At 40.0% G+C, this 22666-nt stretch overlaps 1 protein-coding gene across 2 annotated transcripts in view; it reads left to right on the top strand.

Annotated features, from left to right (window-relative positions):
- LOC108932980 (ADP-ribosylation factor-binding protein GGA3-like) overlaps positions 1-21114 on the top strand; it is a 32316-nt gene extending 11202 nt beyond the window's left edge. The window contains exons 4-19 of one of the 2 annotated variants that reach the window (XM_018749746.2): positions 2308-2383; positions 3147-3188; positions 3465-3563; positions 4618-4741; positions 7891-7991; positions 9915-9995; positions 10202-10339; positions 11037-11118; positions 11241-11354; positions 11766-11912; positions 16831-16898; positions 16995-17152; positions 17318-17442; positions 17859-18028; positions 19190-19300; positions 20658-21114. In XM_018749746.2, the coding sequence (XP_018605262.1) occupies positions 2308-2383; positions 3147-3188; positions 3465-3563; positions 4618-4741; positions 7891-7991; positions 9915-9995; positions 10202-10339; positions 11037-11118; positions 11241-11354; positions 11766-11912; positions 16831-16898; positions 16995-17152; positions 17318-17442; positions 17859-18028; positions 19190-19300; positions 20658-20765 (1744 nt within the window). In that variant the 3' untranslated portion in view covers positions 20766-21114. The remainder of the gene's footprint in view (positions 1-2307; positions 2384-3146; positions 3189-3464; positions 3564-4617; positions 4742-7890; positions 7992-9914; positions 9996-10201; positions 10340-11036; positions 11119-11240; positions 11355-11765; positions 11913-16830; positions 16899-16994; positions 17153-17317; positions 17443-17858; positions 18029-19189; positions 19301-20657) is intronic. The other variant, XM_018749747.2, reaches the window with a different exon arrangement.
- Positions 21115-22666: the final 1552 nt, after the last annotated feature.

The raw sequence follows: 22666 nt of genomic DNA, 5'->3' as shown, positions 1-22666 counted from the left end.
TTCATTTGTTCTCCCTTGCTGTACCTTCTTGTCACAGCCTTGTGTGTTGAACACTGCATTATGAATCTATGTGTATCTTCATTTCCTGTATCTGCAATTAAGTTTTTATGTGTGTGTGCGTGCATGTGCAAGTGCATGAGTGTATTGCATAAAGAGGCCAAGCGTGAAAACTGACAAGTATGTTACTCAGGTTGTCTGGTTGTAGTAATTTCTCAGTCCACTCAGTGAAATAAAACTGGCCTGCTGAGAAAAGTCCCACATCTCCCCATAGCATTTTCAGCACCCAAAGCTTTATGCAGAACTGTGGAAATTACTTGCTTTTGAAGTTGAGCTTCACGCTTCATGCATCTCACTTCCTGTTTTTCATAATAAGCCTTCAGAGCTCAAACACAGGTTTTAAAAGCTGGTATTTAATGCTTCAATGCAACCAGAAAGAGTTGCCATTGTCTATGTCCTAATTCCTCCATTCGAGTTTTGAGAATTGCATGACCACTACATTTATATTTATTCATTTAGCTGACACTTTTCTCCAAAGTGACATACATCTCAGAGAACAATACAAAGAGTGCATTAAATCAATAGAAGAAGTGATTTGGATGCAGACATGATTCTTGAGTACAATCAATTTGTCACATTCCACCATATGAACCAGTAGACATTACATGAGCAGTTGCATAAAGGCTTTTCCGTTATGAAACAAAGAATTAAAAATTACCCTGTTTGCATGCATATCGGAGATCAGAGGTGAAGTGAGTCTTGAAGATGTGAGTTTTGAGACCCTTCTTAAATGCCGAGAGGGATTCTGAATCAGAAGGGGAGGTCATTCCACCACATTGGAGCCAAAACTACAAACCATTGCCATTTTATTTCAGACTTCTTGTATGTGGGACCACCAATTGGGCAGAGGTGCTGGGGTATAACGAGTGATCAGGTCAAAGTCAAAATTCAAAGTCAAAGTGGCTTTATTGTCATTTCAGTCATATACAGCTGGTACAGTATACAGTGAAACTAAACAACATTCCTCCAGGACCATGGTGCTACATAAAAAAATCACACCTTTTGAGTTCGGAGGGCCTCTGGTGTGCTAATCATACGCCGCCATCTTGGATCACAAATAACAGGTCTTCTACATATCAGAGAGTAGATTCATTCATGGTTTTGTTGGCTGTAACCATAGTCTTGAATTTGATCTGGGCAGCTGTAGAAAGCCGATACAGAGAGAAAAGGAGGGGGGATACATAGGAGAATTTTGGCTGGTCAGTAGCATTCTGTATCAGCTGGAGAGGTTTGATGGTAGAGGTTGGAAAGCCACACAAAAGAGTTGCATTAGTCCAGGTGGGATATCACCATGGGCTGGATCAGGAGTTGTGTAGAGTTTGTTGTGAGATAAGGGTAGATCCTGTGGATGTTATGCAGGTTGTATCTGGTGGACCGGTTTGTGGCTTCAATATGTTGAGAGAAAGACAGACTAGAGTCAGTCATTACTCCCAGGCTCTTAGCCAACGAGGTGGGCAAAATAAGTGAGTCATCCAGTTTTATACAGTTCTCAATGGAAGGATGGACCAGCTGGGAGGTGAAGAATCCCTGTTTTGGAGATTTGAGTTGTAGGTGGTGATCAGACATCCAAGCAGAGATATCTGAGAGGCAGGCGGTAATGCACAAGAAACGTGTGTAGCTCGAGGGGGTAAGAAAAGGAAGAACTGGGTATTGTTGACATAGCAATGGTAGGAGAATTTGTGAGAGGTGATGACAGGGCTGAGGGAAGAGGTGTACATTGAGAAGAGTAGGGAGTCCAGTACTGAGCCCTATGGGATGCCAGTAACCGGTGTATCACTAAGCAGCTGAGAACCTTTTTAATAAAGAGGAGTCCTTACCTCTTGGGGTAGCTCTGCTGAACTTTTCATGGTGTTTTCTAAGGTTTTTTGTCAGCTGTCTTGTTTTTAGCAGCAACTATTGGATTCCATTCTAAGGCTGGTGTTATTTCCCTGATAAATTTCATTATAATAAATGTTTCAGTGATTTAACTATATGTTGCATTATGTTACCTTTACTTATATCCTTGCAGATAGTCAGTGGTTTAATTTAGTAATTACAATAAAGAATTTTAAATGAAAATGCAATAGGACTGACTTAGTCCAGAATGACATTTAATACATGTAAAGTTAGGCTGTAGGCTGCAGTTTAAATTGCAGTGAGTGCATTGCTGACAAGTTATCACCTGGGCTGCACTACCTACTCATATCATAACCTGTTTTGAACTTAAAACAAGCTTACTGTTTTACTAGTCATGATCATCTCTTTTTACAGGCCGCAAATTGCAACACGACTTCTTGCACATAAGATTCAATCACCCCAGGAGAAGGAAGCATTACAGGCCCTAACAGTAAGACTTATGATTTCCAGTGCCTTCTGTAATCTGTGTTTTTCATCATGGGGTTGCATGTCATGGCCGTTGATTGCTCAGTCTCACTTCTGCAATTCTTATCTGTTATCCTTCTTTTTAACTAAGCAATGACTGTGCTGAAAGTTTTCCGCAAGTTAGCAATGAGAAACAGGTTGTATTATGTTGATTTTATCAATTTGTTGGTGCAGTTAGAGAAGTTAGGCTTCTCTACAACAATTTAGTCCATGGGTGTGTTTATCACAAATCCTATGATACAGTGTTTGTAGCTGTGTAACTGGCACACTGGTATTCAGTTTTCAAAAGAATGTGACTCACCTAGCTGACTTTGTAATTGTTGTTTTGTTACTTCAGAGTCCTTTTAATGAATCTTACAATTTTTATGGAACCCAGATGCTTTTAATCTGACTAAAAATAAGTAATTTTTGTTAGCGTTAATAGAAAAACTTTTTCACTGTGTGCTTTCATCTTCAGAATTATTTTACTTAATATAAATTTAAAAAGTAAAGACAGTGCCTTCAAATGCCTTGGATTACACAGATGATCACCTTTCTGCTGCTGCAGTCTCTAAGGGATGTCAATGACAGTTTTAATTTGATGAGAATAAGAGAAACTTGGTGTGTTGCACAAGATTACACAACTTGATGAATAGCTTTTGATGATCCCTTTTTATTTTAAAAGTTTTTGCTTGTTTGGGAAAATCCATTGGTTATCTCTTTTTTCTCGTAACTGAAACCATCTCTAGTTAATGGGACTGGAGGTTCTTTACACTGGATACAAAAAGCAGGTAGGATTTAGTACTCAAAGTGTTTCATTTTCAATATTTGGCATCCAGTAATGCAAGGTGTATTTCACTACTACTGCAGTTCCGTTATAAAGACCATTGCAGAAAAGTAAGGATAGTAGGTTAATCAACTCAGTTTCACTATGTGGTTGAGCTGGCTTTTAAACTGAAATCTTAAAAAATGGCAGTTTAATCACTTATTCTGTGTGATTTTTTTAGATTTAAAAGTGTACTCAGTATGTAGGATAACAGAATAATATCATTGTTTCTATGTTAAAGGTACTAGAAGCCTGCATGAATAACTGTGGGACACCATTTCACAAGGAAGTGGGGAAGTTCCGTTTTCTAAATGAATTGATCAAAGTTTTGTCACCAAAGGTAGGAATAAGCTGATTAATCAGTTTTATTTGGTATTTGTAAAGGGAGATGATCCTTATGAATGTAGTATTTTGGAAATGCGTATTTGAATATGATGGCTAGTATATTTTTTTACATTATATGTGCATATACTAAAGAATATAAAAAATATGAGAAATAGTTGCAGCCTCCGTACAACTGAATGTTTTGCAATACATCTGCTTTGCATAATCTTTTTAAATATATTTTTGATAGCTCATTTTATAGTGAAACTGGTACACTTGTGCCTCCTCTTATAAACACCTAAGTTTCAAATTTTTGATGATACAAGCAGTATCTAGTTTGTTTATGTTTAATTATATTTTTTCACCATTCTGTTTTATTAAATTTTTGTTACAGAGCAAAAATGGCTTGGAAGGCACTCAAATTATGTGTGTGGGGGGGCAGGGGGTTCGGGCATAACATCACCCAAGTTTTCCAGACCAATATTATTCAGTGTATTTTGTCACTAATTACAGCATATCTATATCTGAGACTTTTACAGAACTACCCAACAAAAGGTGTATCAATCACACCATTTGGGTAATAAGACTAGATGCTGACAAACATTTCACGTTTACGTGAATTGGTCCCATCTTTGTAGCCAGTTTTGCTGTCCTCATATGCAAATTAGACACACTTTTTAATATGTTCTCCCCATGAGAGCCAGCATTGTATTAGCTGTTTATGAAAATAGATGTAAATAAGTCTCAAATTGAATTTTTCATTTGTTATACATTTATGATGTTTGTAACACAACCTAACCCATTAATAAATCAAGGGATTGATCTCTGACTTAGCTTTGAGACATTATGACATTGGAGTTACAAACAATTCATGTTAGAAACAAACTTCTGGTCCCACTTGTGTATGTACGTTGAGTTACAAGTGTACTGTGAAATATGATATTTAAAATCCAAACAGTATGTAGTTTTTCTGCTGCACATATATTTTGCTGTATAGGCATAACTGAATGATGTTATACGAAAACATCTGAAAATTGGGACAGCTTTATGGATGTTCTCTTTTGTGGCAGTATTTAGGCATGTGGAGTACAGAGAAGGTGAAGTTAAAGGTCACAGAGTGTTTTTATAGTTGGACCCAGTGGCTGAAGGATGAAGTTAAGATCCAGGAAGCCTATCATATGCTGAAGAAAAAAGGTCTGTAGCCCACACAAACTGTTCTCTCTATTTTTTTCTTGCCTGCTTTCATAAATATATTTTCAAACATTAGACACACACACACACACACATTTTCAGAACCGCTTGTCCCATATGGGGTCACGGGGAACCGGAGCCTACCCGGCAACACAGGGCGTAAGGCCAGAGGGGGAAGGGGACACACCCAGGACGGGACGCCAGTCCGCCGCAAGGCACCCCAAGCGGGACTTGAACCCCAGACCCACCGGAGAGCAGAACTGCGGTCCAACCCACTGCGCCACCGCACCCCCTCAAAACATTAGACATTTCATTACATTTTAGTCTCATGTGAGATGATCTTTAAAATATAGTGCCTTCAGACAATATTTCTCCTTGTTGATTTTTTTTTCTTATTTTTGTAATTATTTTTAACCATTAAATATAAATTGGATTGTTTTTATGGTCATATATAAGTAACATCTTAATATCAAAATGAAACAAAGTACAATAATATCTCATATAGTGGGGTCCTGTACAACAAAAAAGTGCTACAATGGCTTAAGAAAATACAAAATAATACCCTGTTTAGCACTCAGGATACATTAGGATAGAGCTAGAATGAGTGCTAACCAAAACAACGTTGAACAGGACCATTATAACATATTTTATTACATAGATGATAATACATATACAAACAGAGGAATAATTAAGTTTTAATTTGCTGAAAATTTTGCAATAGTAGTTGCAGATGCACATATTTTGTCTGCATTTTTATAATTGTTGTTAATGTGCACATTGCCAGGTCTAAAGAAGCATGCAGATCAGCTTGACATTCACCAGCTTCTAACTGCTATAACACTTGCAGTTTCACATTCAAGCCTTTGTTTGCATCTTGGATGCACTAATGTTACTTACAGGTTTTTGTTCCAAACATGACGGGCAAAGAGTGCTGAAAAGTACACTATTCACCAAAAACCATACATAGCAGCTGACGGTTTATATGTATTCTGCACAAAAGACACTGGATGACTAAATGAATATTTTTGAATTCTATACTATGATGAAACAGTGATGAAAGGGGCTGCGTCAAGGACAATATTACTGTGCCCATTTCTTATACAAGTGTTATTATTTCAGTCCATTGACATGTTTGTCCATCCAGTGGTCATTCTAGTTATGCAACCCTTACAAAGACACAACAGGCAGTACAATCACACATGCATGCACTCAGCCCTGCATAGGTGAGTCCCAACAACACAACTCTTTTCCCTGGTTATTAATTTAATTATTCAACACAGCAGCAACAAAGTAAACATGAAATAAACACTTTAAGGAAACTGAAGAAAACAATGATTTGTTCAACTATGTACAGAAACTTAGTCATACTTAGTAAAAGACCACATGAGAGAATCACTTTCTATTACATTGACAGTGTAAGCTAAGCACAATGGATCGATGGACCATGCAGACACACAGGACAACTGGTAAACAGAAAAAAGTGAGAAGACACTCTGTACAACCTTTTTCACTCCCAGTCACACCCCTTGAGCAACCTGTTGTCATGCCAGAATAATGGAAGCTGGGGTGGGGGTGCATAGGAGCCAATCATGGGTTCCGTTTATTAACAACAAAAGGCAAGGAGCAAGACAGAGATCCGTAGTCGGAGACAGGCTTGGGTCAGGTGATTCAGGTTTCTTGGGACAGACAAAGGACGTAAACGGTGAGACGAAGTGAAGGTCGGTAGCCAGGAGATCAGAAACAGCAAATTAACTCTGTGAGAAATGGGTGCATTTAGTTTCTTGAAAACTTAAAAAAAATAATGAAAATGTATATTCGTGCCGTTGTGTTAAAAATTTTAATTTGGCCAAGCGTATTCCATTTTCTTTGCACCAAATCCTGAACATGGTTTACCTGTGTTCATTTAGAATCCACATACAGTATATTGTATATGCTGTTACATGAATGGGGAGTAAGTATTAGTGCTTTGGGAGTATCAGCAAATCAGATCAGACAAGATGTCAGAAAGTAAAGAAATTGCCTAAGGAACTTCAAAATGAAGTTTTTAAGAGTTAGAAAGTTTGAGAATGTGCTGAAAAGATTGGACAAGCCTTAAAACATCCTATGAGCACATTTAAGCTGATTGTAACAAAGTGGGAAAAACACAGCACTATGCAGACATCAGGTTATTCTACCAAACTTGGGCAGCAGATAAGCTGGCTGCGATGAATCGAATTGAGAAGTAGCTGCTTAAGTAAGATTTAAGGCACACGACACAAAGATGAAGACATGGCCACTTCCAGAAAAACCAGAATCACAAACAAAACAAAAGCAGTGGGCCTGAGTACTCTGACAGTCCCCAAGCAGTCCTGTCAGAGTACTCAGGCCCACTGCTTTTAAGTCCTTCCTCATTTCGGATATTTGGCAGCTGCTGACTATCATTATTGTTATTAACCAACCACATGTACCATTTCTACAGTTTTAGAGTTCAGTGCTGATACAGGAATACCACATAATAGTTAAGAGAACTGTACAGATTTGGCTCTTTTGAGTGAGAGGTTAGATAAAAGCCACTTTTGAGAAATTCCAAAATATCTGGATAATTTTGAACTAAGAGTTTATTTTGTATGTTGAAAAGGTAGGATTGTACTACAATCAGTTTTCTCAAATTTCATTGGGAAATATCTGACAATATTCTTATCAGATAAATAAAAATGTACCTTTTTCCATCCATCCATCCAGCCATCATTTACTGCTTATCCTGTACAGGGTCATGGTGGTCTAAATGATTTCAGGAGCATATCGTATAAAGCAGGATACACCCTGGAGGGGATGCCAGTCCATCACACATTGAATCAAATGCTAAAGTCAAATAACCTGCCGCACATTTTTGAACAGCATGAGGAAACTGTGCTAGCAGAGGAAGAGACTTCACACTGACTAACCCAGGTTTTAACCTACATCAAACACATATCCCAAAGGTAGCATCAATATTTTCTATTTTTGCTATTTTTAAATGTTGAACACAAAGACCTGCATTTGGATGTATAAAATTTTAATTATTTTAAATAAAAAAATCAGTGTTCTTGAGAAATGAAAACATTACATGTTGACTTTTGTTTGGAGATCATATCATAGTCTCTCTCATTGCATTGGCCTGTTACATCTTGCAGGCATAGTGAAGCAAGACCCAAAGCTTCCCAGAGAAATTGCGATTCCGCCCCCTTCTCCACGAGCTACAGGCTCCATCTTTGATGATGAAGACAAGACAAAGGTGAGATTCAACTTGCAGACCTATTAGCAGATAGTGTGGACCATTGTCACCTATACCAGCCATAGGTATTTAGGTGGGAGCAATGACTTTTTTGTAGAAGAGTTGCAGTAGTCTATGTGTGATAGCAATACACCAAGCAAGATGAATAATATGCATTTTTGGGTTCTTTTCTGACCTCAGCATGTTTCTCCCCCCCCCCCCCAAAAAAAAACAGAGTAAAATTAGAATTTGCTATTTGCAATGTTTCTTAGTGAAATTAAACTATAATGAAAGATTTAAGCTTATGATATTCTTATGATGTTCTATCATCACTAACATCATCATGTATGTTTCCTCGTTAATATACAGTGCTACAGTTGTGCGTAAAAATTCATGAACAGTACTTCAGTAGCAAGTGTAAAGTTTGTTTTTGCAGTTTCAGATGTTTCTTAATGAAATACATAAAGTATAATTAAATACTGAAGTTTATAATGTGTGCTTAACATTGTTTTCTGTTCCCAAAATTGTATTAAACTATGTATTTTTAATAGCCTGAAACATCAAAAACCAACCTGAATGATGTTGTGCTATAACAATTATCTTTTTAAACTCCGTACTAATGTACCCCAAAATACCTATACTGTTACTGTAGCTCATAATATTACTCTGAAGGTGATTTTTACTCAAGAATAGGATGAAAAGTTAAGAATGCTTAATATTTCACAAAAAAAGGTTTTATATTCAATTCTACAATTTGAAAGTTGTGTTTTATTCATTCATTCATGTTTCAATAGACAAAAACAAAATTATAGAATGCCCTCCTAAAGAATAACTGTCTATTTCTCTGGTTGTACTTGGCGTTGATAGTTTCTAATTAGCATATTAAAACATACACTTTTATATTATGGCAGTTCTGACACATTTTTTTTTTCTAGAATTGGCCAATTTGTGAATACGTATAGGAGGGGGTGCGGTGGCGCAGTGGGTTGGACCGCAGTCCTGCTCTCCGGTGGGTCTGGGGTTCAAGTCCCGCTTGGGGTGCCTTGCGGCGGACTGGCGTCCCGTCCTGGGTGTGTCCCCTTCCCCCTCCGGCCTTACGCCCTGTGTTGCCGGGTAGGCTCCGGTTCCCCGTGACCCCGTAAGGGACAAGCGGTTCTGAAAATGTGTGTGTGTGTGTGTGAGAATACGTATAGTCAATTTTGATTCATGTTTGAGCCTATGTTGTGCATTTTTTATAAACAACATTTCTATATTTCAGTGTTGCTAAACATGAAATTTTACAGTTTTACTGTGAGCCAGTAAACAACAGTGTTAAAGGAGTATTCTAGTTGGAATATCAAGTCTGTCATTTTGACCTCACTTTGACATTAGAGTCAAAAAGACTCCAGTTATTCAAAAAAGACTGCATTCTAAGGGGTGGGTTTTGTAAAAAAAAAAAAAAAAAAAAAGAAAGCAAAAAAAGGAAACAAATAAACTAACATAAATATTTGAGGTAATTTCTGACCTCACAAATGTACATTATCTGTACCCCATGAGTGCATTTTAGGGGACGCCTGTTATGAATGCGTGCTGGGGTCATGGATTCATAACTCCAGGAACAAAAAAGGCCCTGTGGATTCTGTTCAGATCAAAGCAATGCTTTGTTCCTTGTTTTTTGTCATTATGCAGAAGTGTGGTTGACTGTGACCTCTGATTTAGAAATAGCAGAAATACATACAGTGCTGTAGTGTCATGACTGAGAGATCCATATATAACCTTAGTGGTAGTTATCCTGATGCAAGGCCAGTGATGATTTAATTTGATTTAAATTTGTATTACACTTGTCATTACAATTGCAGATTTCATTTAATTTTTTTAAAGTACCACATTACATTCATCCTTATTACTCTTTATTAATTTCAGTGAGACCCAGTCACTGAGTAATGGAGATGTTTTGCTTTGTAGTTGTTGGACCAACTCCTGAAAAGCCAAAACCCAGATGATTTACAGGCTGCCAACTTACTGATCAAGAGCACCATCAAGGAGGTGAGTGGGAGGGCATCTGGCTTTTCAGTAGCTGTGTGTTCATTATGAGCTACGTTTACCAAAAAAACTATGCTGTGGCAACAGACAAAGGAACACTTAGTTTGCAAGGTGAATCATAGCACTCATAGTGTAGGAAATAGAAACACACACAAATACATACACTCGCGCAGGACTGGCTGTCACTTATCATCTTCCTCCGGGAACAGGAGCAGGACAGGATGGAGAAAATAAACAGGCGCACATCTGCAGTGGAAGACGTAGAAAATGCCACAGAGCGACTGAAAGAATTACTGAAAAAGTGCAGGAAGGCTGTGACATCTCCTGAAGTCAAGGAGGAAATTAAGGTTGGTCACCTGAGCAAGGATGAAGACTGTTTTAATTTTCCTGTTTTTGATTTCACACCTTAAATCTCACCTCACACCTTTTTGACTAAGGTAGAGAATCAGTTTCGAACAAATAAGCAATGCTTCAATAAACATTTATATATCTAAGCTTTCTGTCTGATGGTAAAATGCAGTTTTGTTTGCTAGGAACCGTATGTTGTTTTGGAGAAAAGGATCTGCAAAATGCATAAATCCAAATGAATCACCTCCTAGATGTAGGTTATAGGATGATGTTTCTTGAAGATGGTTTTCTTTGTTTACACCCATCTCCTGGTATACAGACACTTGGGATATGGACAACTACTTCTTTGAAGTTAAGGAACCTGTACCACTCAACTCCATAAAAGTACACTCACCCCTGACATAACAGGATTCCATACAATGTAAAATCACTCGGTGCTATAATTTGCGTTTATGTAAAAAGAATTTGGAACTGCATATCTAGAAAATCTGAAAGCTTAATTTGCTGTAATGCTCAAGAGCTTTCCAGCAGAGGTTTTCAAAAGTAAAAAAAAACTGACAGGGGCTACTTTATCTTTGGTATATTTCAACTAAATCATCAGAGGCACAACACAAAGTGAAACAAAACTCAGAAAAAAGTATGCTAAATCTTACTTATGTATATGTGTAAAATTTCTGTTTTCTTGCATTAATGTAGAGCTTGTATGAGCGATGTGAAAAGATGAGGCCCATTTTATTCCGCCTGGCAAGTGACACAATTGACGACGATGCAGCTCTAGGTACGAAGTTAACATCTCTAACTTTAAGTCTTCCACTTTCATAACCAACTTTAAAATGCAAAGTAACAGCAGTTTTCAGAATACTAGGTTGTTTTCTAACCTTCTTCCTCTTTTTTTTTCAGCTGAAGTCCTTCAAGCCAATGATAAGTTGATTTCTGCTATTAATTTATATCAGGAACAGTCTCAAAGAAAAGTAGCAAATGAGACAGATTCACAAGAACTCTTCAGTAGCAAAGGTACTGAAGTTTGTTAGTCATTCTCTGTCATAGGCAAGTTTGAGTATATTGTGGTAACGAGCATTGAATACTCTTTGAATAATTCCTTTACTGATGAAAAAAATAGTTCTGTTGTATTCTGCAGCAGTTAACTCAGACTGTACAACTGTAGAGGTGCAGACTTTACAGTAAATTGATATTTGAAAACTCTCTTTAAGCACTGTAACAAAGTATCTAGAAAAGTGAAAACATTTTTAAGGGTTCAGTGAAACAGTTTTAAAAATAAAAATTACTGTGAAATGACATAAAAATAAAGTAGTATGAATCACAAATCGTAGTCTACTGTATATTGGAATAACAGTGTAGAGACAAAAATAATGTAATTCTTGTTATTAAAAAAACCTTTTCTTTTTTTTTTTTAACTTTGTCTAGCTCCTGCGAGCCAAAAGGATATAAAAACATACCATCTAATTGACCTTTCAGCACTGGATATTGGACAGGCAGATGTAAGCCCCCCATCTAGGTCTGTGCTTGACAGCAGCCTCCTGTCTTTATTGGATGAACAGCTCATGTCCTTAGGTTCGTAATTTCAGTAATCTGCATTACTACTTGTTCAATGTTTTACTCAGAACGGTTCTTTATCATTTGTTGATCTCTGTGGTAAAGGAGTAACCCTACACAAAGGTAATAACTTATATGGCATTTGAAGATGCAGAGAGAACGATAAATGTCCACCTTTTAAAAAACCTTAGAAATTGGAGCTACCTAGTTAGTGATAAAAGGGGGGCACGGTGGCGCAGCAGGTTTGGCCTGTGCCTGCTCTCTGGTGGGTCTGGAGCTTGAGTCACGGTTGGGGTGCCTTGCGATGGACTGGCGTCCCGTCTTGGGTGTGTCCCCTCCCCCTCCAGCCCTGCGCCCTGTGTTGCCGGGCTAGGCTCCAGCTTGCCGCAACCCCACTCAAGACAAGCAGCTTCAGCCAATGTGTGTGTGTGTGTGTGTGTGTGTGTGTGTGTGTGTGTGTGTAGTTAGTGACACTGTAAATGGAAAAATGATCAATGTCCAACAAGAATCTTATGGTAACCACAAAGGACCTGGAGAAATCTCTCTGTTTATGTTTACTGTGAGAAAACGAGTACGCAAAAATGGTGTTCATAGAAGGAAACAACTGTTCCCCACAAAAAAAATTCCTGGATATCTCAAGTTTGCAAAAGACCACTTGGATGTTTCACAACATTTCTGGGAGAATGTTCTGTGGTGTAATGAGACAAAAGTTAAACTTTCTGGCAGAAACCCACAGCACTATGTTTGTAGGAAAAAATACTGCATACCAACACCTCATCCAAACTGTGAAGCATGGTAGGGGGAGTATCATGGTTTTGGGCTGATTTGCTGCCTCAGGGCTTCAAGTTTATTTTCATAGGTACAAGTACCGTGTACAAGTATCAAGAAATTCTTCTTGAATGCTTCTCCACAGACTATGGACAAGACAGAGACGATACAAATACTGTACAAACAAAACAATGACAATGACAGTGAGTAATGCTAATAGCAATGACAATAAATAACACACACACACACACATTTTCAGAACCGCTTGTCCCATACGGGGTCACGGGGAACCGGAGCCTACCCGGTAACACAGGGCGTAAGGCCGGAGGGGGAGGGGACACACCCAGGACGGGACGCCAGTCCGTCGCAAGGCACCCCAAGCGGGACTTGAACCCCAGACCCACCGGAGAGCAGGACTGTGGTCCAACCCACTGCGCCACCGCACCCCACAATAAATAACAGTAATAGTAATAACAGTAATACCAGTAGACAGCCAGAGAACTCAGAACCTGAGAGCAGGAATGTGAATGCTTCAAGTGACAGTGTAATTTACCAATGTGCTTGGAAGGAGCAGTCCAACTCTAGTTAGTAAAGGTGACACATTGGTGATTGTTGTATACTCTTACAGCACTGGGGTAAAAGCTGTTCCTGTACCTAGCAGTGCGGGTTCGAATAGACCTGAGCTGCTTTGCAGATGGCAGAGAAGAGAAAAGTGCCCGTGCAGGGTGACTATGATCTTTCATGATGCGCATCATCTTTCTGAGGCAGCATGTGGTGTAGGTGTCCTGGACTGCTGGTAGCTGTGTGCCGATGATTCCCTGAGCTGTTTTGACCACCCTCTGTAGAGCTTTTTTGTCCTGTATGGAGCAACTGCCACACCAGGATGTAACACCCTGTGAGGACGGACTCCACAGCACACCTGTACAAAGTGGTGAGGACTGTAGTGGGCATCCTGGCTTTTTTCAGACACCTGAAGAAGTGGAGACACTGATGGGCCTTTTTGATTGTTGATGCTGTGTGCTCAGACCATGTGAGTTTGGCAGTGAGGGTGACTGTCACAGACTGAGCTGTGACAGGCAAGTTGGTAGCAAGGAATCAGTAAGATGCCGGCAAAATACCATCAATGAAGTGCTGAACCTTGTTGCTGTTGTTGCCTGTTCACATGCATTTCACTTTGTACTGCTACATTGCTTGTTTTGGTCCAGTATTCCATTTAACACTTTCTGTTTGAACTAGATTGGGTGCCGGGAAAGGCCTACCGGTATCTGTCTGTTTTTCATTAACTAATAACATTTCTTTCATCAAAGTATGACAAGTACTTCTAATTGGTTGTGAAAAATAAATGCATTTTATTGTTTAAAAAAAATCATTTCTGTAAACTTTTTGCTTATCATTCAGCTATCTGGCATTCTGTGGTGTTTGGGACCTTGTATTGTAAACCAGATGGAGTGAGCCATTTGGGGTATTTCTAGGTGGGAGTCCTTGGGCACAACCAACTAGAAAAGGGTGTTTTACTGTGTAATGTGATAAATGTTGAGGGGTGCGGTGGCGCGGTGGCGCAGTGGGTTGGACCACAGTCCTGCTCTCCGGTGGGTCTGGGGTTTGAGTCCCGCTTGGGGTGCCTTGTGATGGACTGGCATCCCGTCCTGGGTATGTCCCCTCCCCCTCTGGCCTTATGCCCTGTGTTGCCGGGTAGGCTCCGGTTCCCCCGCGACCCCGTATGGGACAAGCGGTTCTGAAAATGTGTGTGTGAGATAAATGTTTTTATAAGTTGTAACATACGGATATTTATAGTAGAAAATGTTTTTATTGTTTGTATGTTTTAGTATTTATGTTGGATGTAATTTTTGGGGAAATGTACTTTGGAATAATTGATGCTGCTATGGTGTAGCCAGAAGGGCGGAGTTACTGCTATATAAGTTTGTATTAGGTCACTAGTGGAGGTTGCCAATTGATGCAGACTTATGCAGACAGACTCTCATGTAGTAAATAGGAGAGCTATGCATTGCTGTTGATGCAAGGGGTTAAGCCCATGGCTAATAGGCCTCATGTTCTTTGAAACTTAATGTTTGTTTTGTATTTGGCTGGGGTTAATGTGTTTTGAAGAACACCTTTTAGTAAAGAAAAACAAATCTCTTTTTTTTTGGTCCAACTACTTCAATTTCTCCACTGCTACCTCCATCTGTCGTCCATACCCTCACAGTGACCCCCTAGGAATCTGAAGCTGTTGACCCTCTCTGCAATGTCCCCTCCTATGTAGATGGGTGCATGAACCGTATCCTGTTTCCTGAAGTCAATCACCAGCTCCTTAGTTTTACTGACAATGAGAGACAGGTTGTTGTCCTGGCACCACTCTGCCAGGAGCCTCACTTCCTCTCTGTAGGCTGTCTCATCGTTGTTGATCAGACCCACAATGGTGGTATCATCAGCAAACTTTATGATGGTGTTGGACCTGTGCCTGGCCGCACAGTCATGTGTGAACAAGCACCGGGCTCAGGACGCTTCCCTGTGGAGTGCCAGTGTTGAGGGTCAGTGGGGAGGAGGTATTACTGCCAATCCGCACACGCTGGGGTCTGTTGGTGAGGAAATCCAGGATCCAATTGCACAATGTGGCACAATGTGGCACTCAGTCCCAGTCCTAGCAGTTTGTGGATCAGCTTGGTTGGGATGACAGTGTTAAATGTCGAGCTGTAGTCCACAAATAATAGCCTTGGATAGCAGTTTTTATTGTCCAGGTGATCCAGAGTAGTGTGAAGGGTGTGTGATATTACGTCTTCAGTGGATCTGTTGTGGCGGTAGACAAACTGCAGTGGGTCCAGAGTGTCTGGGATGGTGTCCTTAATGTGTCCCAGCACCAGCCTCTCAAAGCATTTCATTGCAATGGGGGTCAGTGCCACTGGGCGATGGTGATTAAGGCAGCTCACTTTGTTTTTCTTAGGAACGGAGATGATGGTGGTGTTTTTGAAGCAAGTGGGTACAGTTGAGCTTTTTAAGGCGGTGTTAAATATGTCCGTGAAGACAGCAGCCACTTGCTCACTGCATGTTTTTAAAACTCTCCCTGAAATTCCTTCCGGACCAGCAGCTTTGCAGATGTTGCCTCGGCTGAAAGTTTTTCTCACTTGTGCCACAGAGACGCTGAGACTGGGGTCATTCAGTGCTATAGGGATTCGCACTGGGGGGTCTTTGTTCGAAAGCTCGAAATGGCCATAAAACGCGTTCAGTTCGTCGGGGAGAGACGCAGCGGCACCTGTCAATGTTTGGGTCTGTGGTTTATAATCTGTTAAAGTTTGGATTCCCTGCCACAGCCTATGTGCGTCCTGAGTGCAGTTAAACTCTGATTCCACCTTCCTGCTGTATTCCCATTTCGCGCTGACAGCTTGGACAGCTTGCTATTATAGAGGGAACACACACAGTCTGAAGCTGCTTGTCCCAGGGTGGGGAGGTCACAGCAAGCTGGCGCATAGGCCAGCAACACAGGGTTCAGGGCTGGGGAACGACACATACCCAGGGCAGAACGCCAGTCTGTCACACGGCACCCCAAGCAGGACTTGAATCCCAGACCTACCAGGGAGCAGGACCTGGCCAAGCCTGCTGCGCCGCTGCACCATTGCACCCCCCAATAGAAGGACCAATGAATTCAAAATTGTATCAAGAAATTTATAGGCGAATGTCAGGATAGTGATCTGTCACCCACAGCTTAATGGAAGTTGGGTGATGTACAAGAAAATTACCCAATACACTGGATTAAATCAAAAACAGAATACTTTATATACAAGAAAATTCATGTTCTGGAATGGCCAACTCAGAGTCCAGACTTCTTAACTTAAAAATTTCTAAACATGTTTATTTTTCAATTGTTTTCTTCCCTTCCACTATGGAAGAAAACGTTAAAAAATAGAGTCACGTGCATTTAGCTGTTAAAGGCTACACAAATGTTGTCAGTGTGCTGCAAACACAGTGGGAACACATATACGTATATAACACAAGTCTAAACAAAGGTATCTTCGCTGGTTTCCAGCAAGACAAGTGGCTTCCGCTTATCCTGGGAGTGGGTTCTCTAACTGGGTTTAGAATCTTTATAAATCTACATACTATTTCTCAGTATGGGTGTATGCCAGCTGGTAGTAATATTGGTAAAGCATTTCACTCATCTGTTCCCCGTTTGTAGGATTAAATGATCAAGATCTGGAAATGACGAGTCACAGTTCTGAATCACTCCATGACAAAATGACTTTGGTTAGTTTGTTTGGCTTTCTTTTTTTTCTAAAAGTTCCTGCATTTATGGTTTTTGTACACCGAAATGAAGTGTTTATTCCTTAAAATCCTCTTCAGTCTTGGAGAAACACTGATGATTGCTCAATGGGGAAAACGGTGTGGGACAGGGCAGAGAAAAATGTGCTCAGAACTCAGGGATCCACTGGGAATGGTAGCAGTGGCTCAAAGAAAAAATCTTCACCAGATCCTTCCTCACCAACATCCCAGCACAACTGGTAAGGAATGGTAACAACTGACAGCTAGTACTTGTTTGTGTATCTGTAGTGAATACCTATGATTTTACATCGCAACCAATATTGCATTAGGAAGTCTTCTATGTTTCACGTATTTTCTTTTTTTGTTTTGTATTTTGCTGTTTGTTGCCTTTTTTCTTTAATTAGGCCTGTTCTTCAACCTATGCTGCCTTTGACTGACATACAGAATCAACCAGCCATTCTGTCAGAATCACCAAGTCATGATACGTCCTTATCCAGTGTCTTTGTTCCTTTAGAGTCTATACAGCCTAGTAAGTCTCTCCACATGTACATGGTTGAAAAAGAAATGACATCTTGAATCCTGGTATTTTTTTCAGGTGCTGTGACTTTGATGTATTGTATTCCTACTGGCAAAAGTAGGAAAATCTCAGTGCTCTAAATATGCTATTCCATTTCAACTCCATCTGTGATGAGATTTGCATAAAACATTTCTGTCATAAGTTGCGTTAGATTTGTAAGCATTTATTAGCAGCTATTTGAAGCATGTTGCATTGTTGACAGTATTCAGGAAGATAGGGGTGCTGAGATATGGGTTTGAATGTGTTTGTGTTGCTTATGGTGGCATAAATATCTTATGTAGGGCTCTTTACCTAATAAAACTTTGGAGCAGGTGATGCTTTAGAAGCGCATATACCCAGTGAAGACTTTTGCTGTTTGTGTGTACCAGGTAGCATTGCGCCTATCAAAGTTTATGACAAGGATGGGGTCCGTGTTATGCTCCACCAAGCAAAAGACCCTCCTGCTGGATGTCCAGATGTGGTTGTTATGGTGATCTCAATATTAAGCACCTCTCCCATTGCTATCAAAAACATTGTTTTCCAGGCTGCTGTTCCAAAGGTAACAGTTCAAACTATCCTTGGAATTTATGAATTTCTCTAAGATTAAGTACCTTATTTGTGTAATGACTCTTGCCCTTTTTTTTTCCACCTTAGCCATTATTTTTTAATTTGCTATTTTTATGCACTCCCCTCAAGTCAGGGGGCAAAAGGTAGGTCATTTTGTTCCCCAGCAAACAGAAATTTTGATAAATAGAATGGTGAAGAATAGATAGATGAATAGATAGATAGATAGATAGATAGATAAGACTTTATCGATCCCACAAGGGAAAAATTATTATGTTACAGCAGCAGAACACAAGTCTGAAAATACTTGCAATATAAAAATAAATATATATATATATATATATATATATATATATATATATATATATATATATATAAAAACATATAAAACAAGTGGAAAAATACAAGATAAAAATAAAAATATGTATAATTATATATACAGTTGGAAGAATAAAAAAAAAGTATATTAAATAAATAAATCAAAACAGTTACAATACAGCTAAAAATAATCAACTGGGCAATTCATATTTTCAAAAATTTGTAACTCCAGTGTTCGTTACATGAAGAACCAGTGCATATTTTGACTTTTGGAGAAAAGCAGTTATGTTTAGTAATTCTAAATTTATTACTACATTTATCATTACTGGTTATTTACATTTATTTATTTAGCAGACACTTTTTTCCAAAGCGACTTCCAACAAACTCTATGTAGTGTTATCAGCCCACACACCTTATTCACCAAGGTGACTTGCACTGCTAGATACACTACTTACAATAGGCCACTCATCCATACATCAACACAAATCCTTACATTACTGGGGTAAATAATCACAATGTCTTATAATTAGTCCTTTTATACAACAGCTTGTTTATTTGTATTGTAAGAGGCATCTGTGGGGCAGCTGGTAGCATAGTAATTAGTGCTGCTACCTTTGGATCCAGAAGTTGTGGGTTTGATCCCCACTGCTGGCTGCAGTAACGTTAAGGAAGGTACTTACCCTAAAATTGTTTGTGTAAAATTCCCCTGCTATATAAATGGGTGAATAATTGTTACTTTAACATAGTAAGTCCTTTTGGAGAAGAGTGTCTGCTAAATGAATAAATGTGTCAGATTGAAACAAAGGAGTTTTTCATTTCTCAAAACCCTATCCCCTAGAACATGACTGTGAAGCTACAGTCAGCCACAAGGTCAGAGCTTCCAGCCTACAATCCTCTCCTACCTCCAGTTGCCATCTCTCAAGTTCTGCTTCTCTCCAACCCATTCAAAGTGAGTAAATGTGGCTCTCAACATGCTTCCTATGAAATCACACACACACAAGCCGCTTGCCTCATACGAGGTTGCGGCAAGCCAGAGCCTAACCTGGCAACACAGGGTGTAAGGCTGGAGGGGGAAGGGACACACCCAGGATGGGACACCAGTCTATCCAAAGGCACCCCAAGTGGAACTCAAACCACTGCGCCACTGCACCCCCCGTGCCTCCCATTCCTATGAAATCATGGAAGGTGTAAAACCTAGGCAGCAGTTTAAGTCAGGCAGTGCTCTTAAAACTGCACTATTTCAGTCAGTACTATACTACTAAAGACAGGCCACCACCTGATATCAGTTGCAGGCAACCTAAAAACAAATGACATAGAATTTAAGGTGAAAGTAAGCAGTGGATGGTACGGTAATGGCTAGAGCAAGTGGTTCCTTTGAGTTATCTGACACACCCACATTCATCCTTATCTTACCCTATGACAGAACAAACAAGTTAATGTTGAATTCCACTCTCTCTAATACCATTTGTATGTGCTTACATACACACACACACACACACACACACAGTCTGAAACTGCATGTGCGGCAAACCAGAGCCCAACCCAGCAACACAGTGTAGAGGCAGAGGGGACACACCCAGGACAGGATGCCAGTCCATTGCAAGGCACCTCAAGGTGGACTTGAACCCCAGATCAGTCAGAGAGCAGGACCCAGTCAAGCCCGCTGCGCCGCCACCACACCCCCCTCTGCTTACATACCCTTCCAAATTCCTGTCTTACCTTGTAAACACAGAGAAAATCTATAATCTTTAAAATTTATAACCTTTAAAGCCAGTATTAAGTCCCACATGTCCAAGATCACTTGTGCAAAATACACACACACACACACACACACACACACACACTTTCTGAACCACTTGTCCCATACGGGGTCACGGGGAACCGGAGCCTACCCGGCAACACAGGGCGTAAGGCCGGAGGGGGAGGGGACACACCCAGGACGGGACGCCAGTCCGCTGCAAGGCACCCCAAGCAGGACTCGAACCCCAGACCCACTGGAGAGCAGGACTCAGTCCAACCCACTGCACCACCACACCCCCATGTGCAAAATACATCTACTCCTTTTTAGGTCTCCTTTACTGCTGTTTATATATACTATTATCATGAAACTATTATGTTGTATGTTGCAGATTATTATCATTATTGTTTTTTTTTATTATTGATACTATACATTAATTTGGTCAAATTTAAAAATCTACTGCTTTATTCTTGAAATACTGAATTTCAAAGTTCATTTTTCAGTAAACACTTGAAATATGTGTGAAGGGAGAAAATGACAATGTGAAGTCCTTGTTCTGTACTTTCAGGCTAAGGTGCGTCTAAGATACAAGCTGACATTCACCCATGGTGAAAACAAGACCAGCGAATTTGGAGAAATTGAGGGTTTTCCTGAAACAGACTTCATGTGTGATTGATGAAAAGCAGTGGAATTGGGAAAGGGTGTGTCTTTGTAAGAACTGGTGACTTCTTTACAAACTTCTTTTATGAAACCCGTATGAAATGAGTGAATGTAAGAAACAAAATTAGAGTTTGCAGCAGATAGTCATTTGTTTTATTGGTGCCTTTTATTTATATAAACTTTTTTATTCCTAAAAGAATTTATTCCCAGTGTGACTGCAATAGTGCAAAAGACCTGCTGCCTGTTTGTCCACAGATGGTCTTGGCTTGCTGTGCTTGTGTATGTTACTAATAATACCTCCGAGACCAGTGCCCCCCGCCCCACCCACCCAAGGCATGAATGACTTGTGGAAGTGCTTATTTGATCTGAATAATAAACTGCTTTCAGTCAATAAAATGAAGATTATCTATTCTGATTTAACTGTTATTTTTACTGACTTAGTTTAAGCTTAGTGTAAGCTTAGCTTACACAAATAAATAGAAGGTATTGGAATATACTTTTGCCAAGGTGCATTCAGTTGTAAATGTTTTCCTGAGAAAACAAAAATTTATCCCTGAAATACAGTTCAGGGATTCTTATCAATCACTTTTTTTGAGCTTTTGTGATTTAATAAAGCCTCTAAAATGATTAAATTATTTAATGCTTAAGTCATACAATTTCATAGAATGATTCAATGAAGTATTTTTTAAAAAATTTTTTCTTCCACCAGATAACAAAAACTACACCCACAGTGGGAGAGACTAATCAAAAACTTTAAAAACTTGTGTTATAAAAGCATTATCAATTGTCTGTACAGCACAGCTAAATCAATACTTTTTATGCAGAAGTTAGGATGAAGAAGGGAGGATTAGTAAGACTTGATTACTCTCACTGATTCGTGTCATTTTCCATATCTGACATTGTATGTTCTTAATTTTAGAGTAGAAATAATTGAAGATGTTGATGCTGGTAAATCCAGGGGGAGCAGCATGCATAGGGTTGCTATTAGTAAACATGTAACAGTCACATCCACGCCTGTACCACAATCGACAGCACCTGACAACAATCAAGTACCTAACGGTGATCAGAGCACTCATCTTTAAAAGACCCTCCTCAGCCCTTCTGTACTTGTGGAATCTCACTGAGACAACCATCTCCTCCTTGTCTTCTTCGTCCTTAGCTCCTATTCTTCATTCTCCAGCTTCTGACCATTCGCCTTGTCTCCTGACTACGTCCTCTTTGCCCATCCCCGACAACGAGAACTCGCTCGAACATCCCCTTGGTTCCTGACAAACGATCCTGCACTTGGGTCCAGCCATCCCTGCGTCCTCAGTTCCACGTGACAGAAGATTCCGCCTGAAACATGAACCCAGCAGTGATCAAATGCCTAAAAAACACTCTAAAGACACTCCGATGTTCGTTGCATCCGGAAACAGAACCAAGATCTTAGATGATGTGACCTTCACTTCCATATTCTGGATCACCACCAGATCTCCCTTGCTCCACCAACGAATCCTCAGCTCACCTCATGAAGGAAAGACCGGTTTCTGCACCAACTCATACAGCAGGCGATCATCCTGGACAACCTGGCCCATGAACATTCACTACATCCCCAGCCGGCCACAAGGGAGGCCCCAACGCCCTTGCAGGTCGATCAAGGACATCTGACCTCCACAGAAAGACAGAAACGCTTCTGAGAGGGCCTTTGCCTCTACTGCGGTGGTGCTGACCACTACTTAGCAACCTGCCCTGAGCGGCCTGTCACAGGAGGCCCCCGTGCATGACAGTCAAAGGTGAGTGACCCCTTCCAGTCAGTCTCGCAGCTCACAGTTCCCATAGTCCTAACATGGGAGGGGGGTGCTTGTCAATTGATTACACATGCATTTATAGACTCTGGAGCTGCTGGCAGCTTCATGGAAAGCGTAAAACCTAGGTAGC

This window comes from Scleropages formosus, chromosome 5, assembly GCF_900964775.1.
Source record: "Scleropages formosus chromosome 5, fSclFor1.1, whole genome shotgun sequence".
Taxonomy (NCBI): domain Eukaryota; kingdom Metazoa; phylum Chordata; class Actinopteri; order Osteoglossiformes; family Osteoglossidae; genus Scleropages; species Scleropages formosus.
This window is presented reverse-complemented; position numbering and strand designations above follow the sequence as displayed.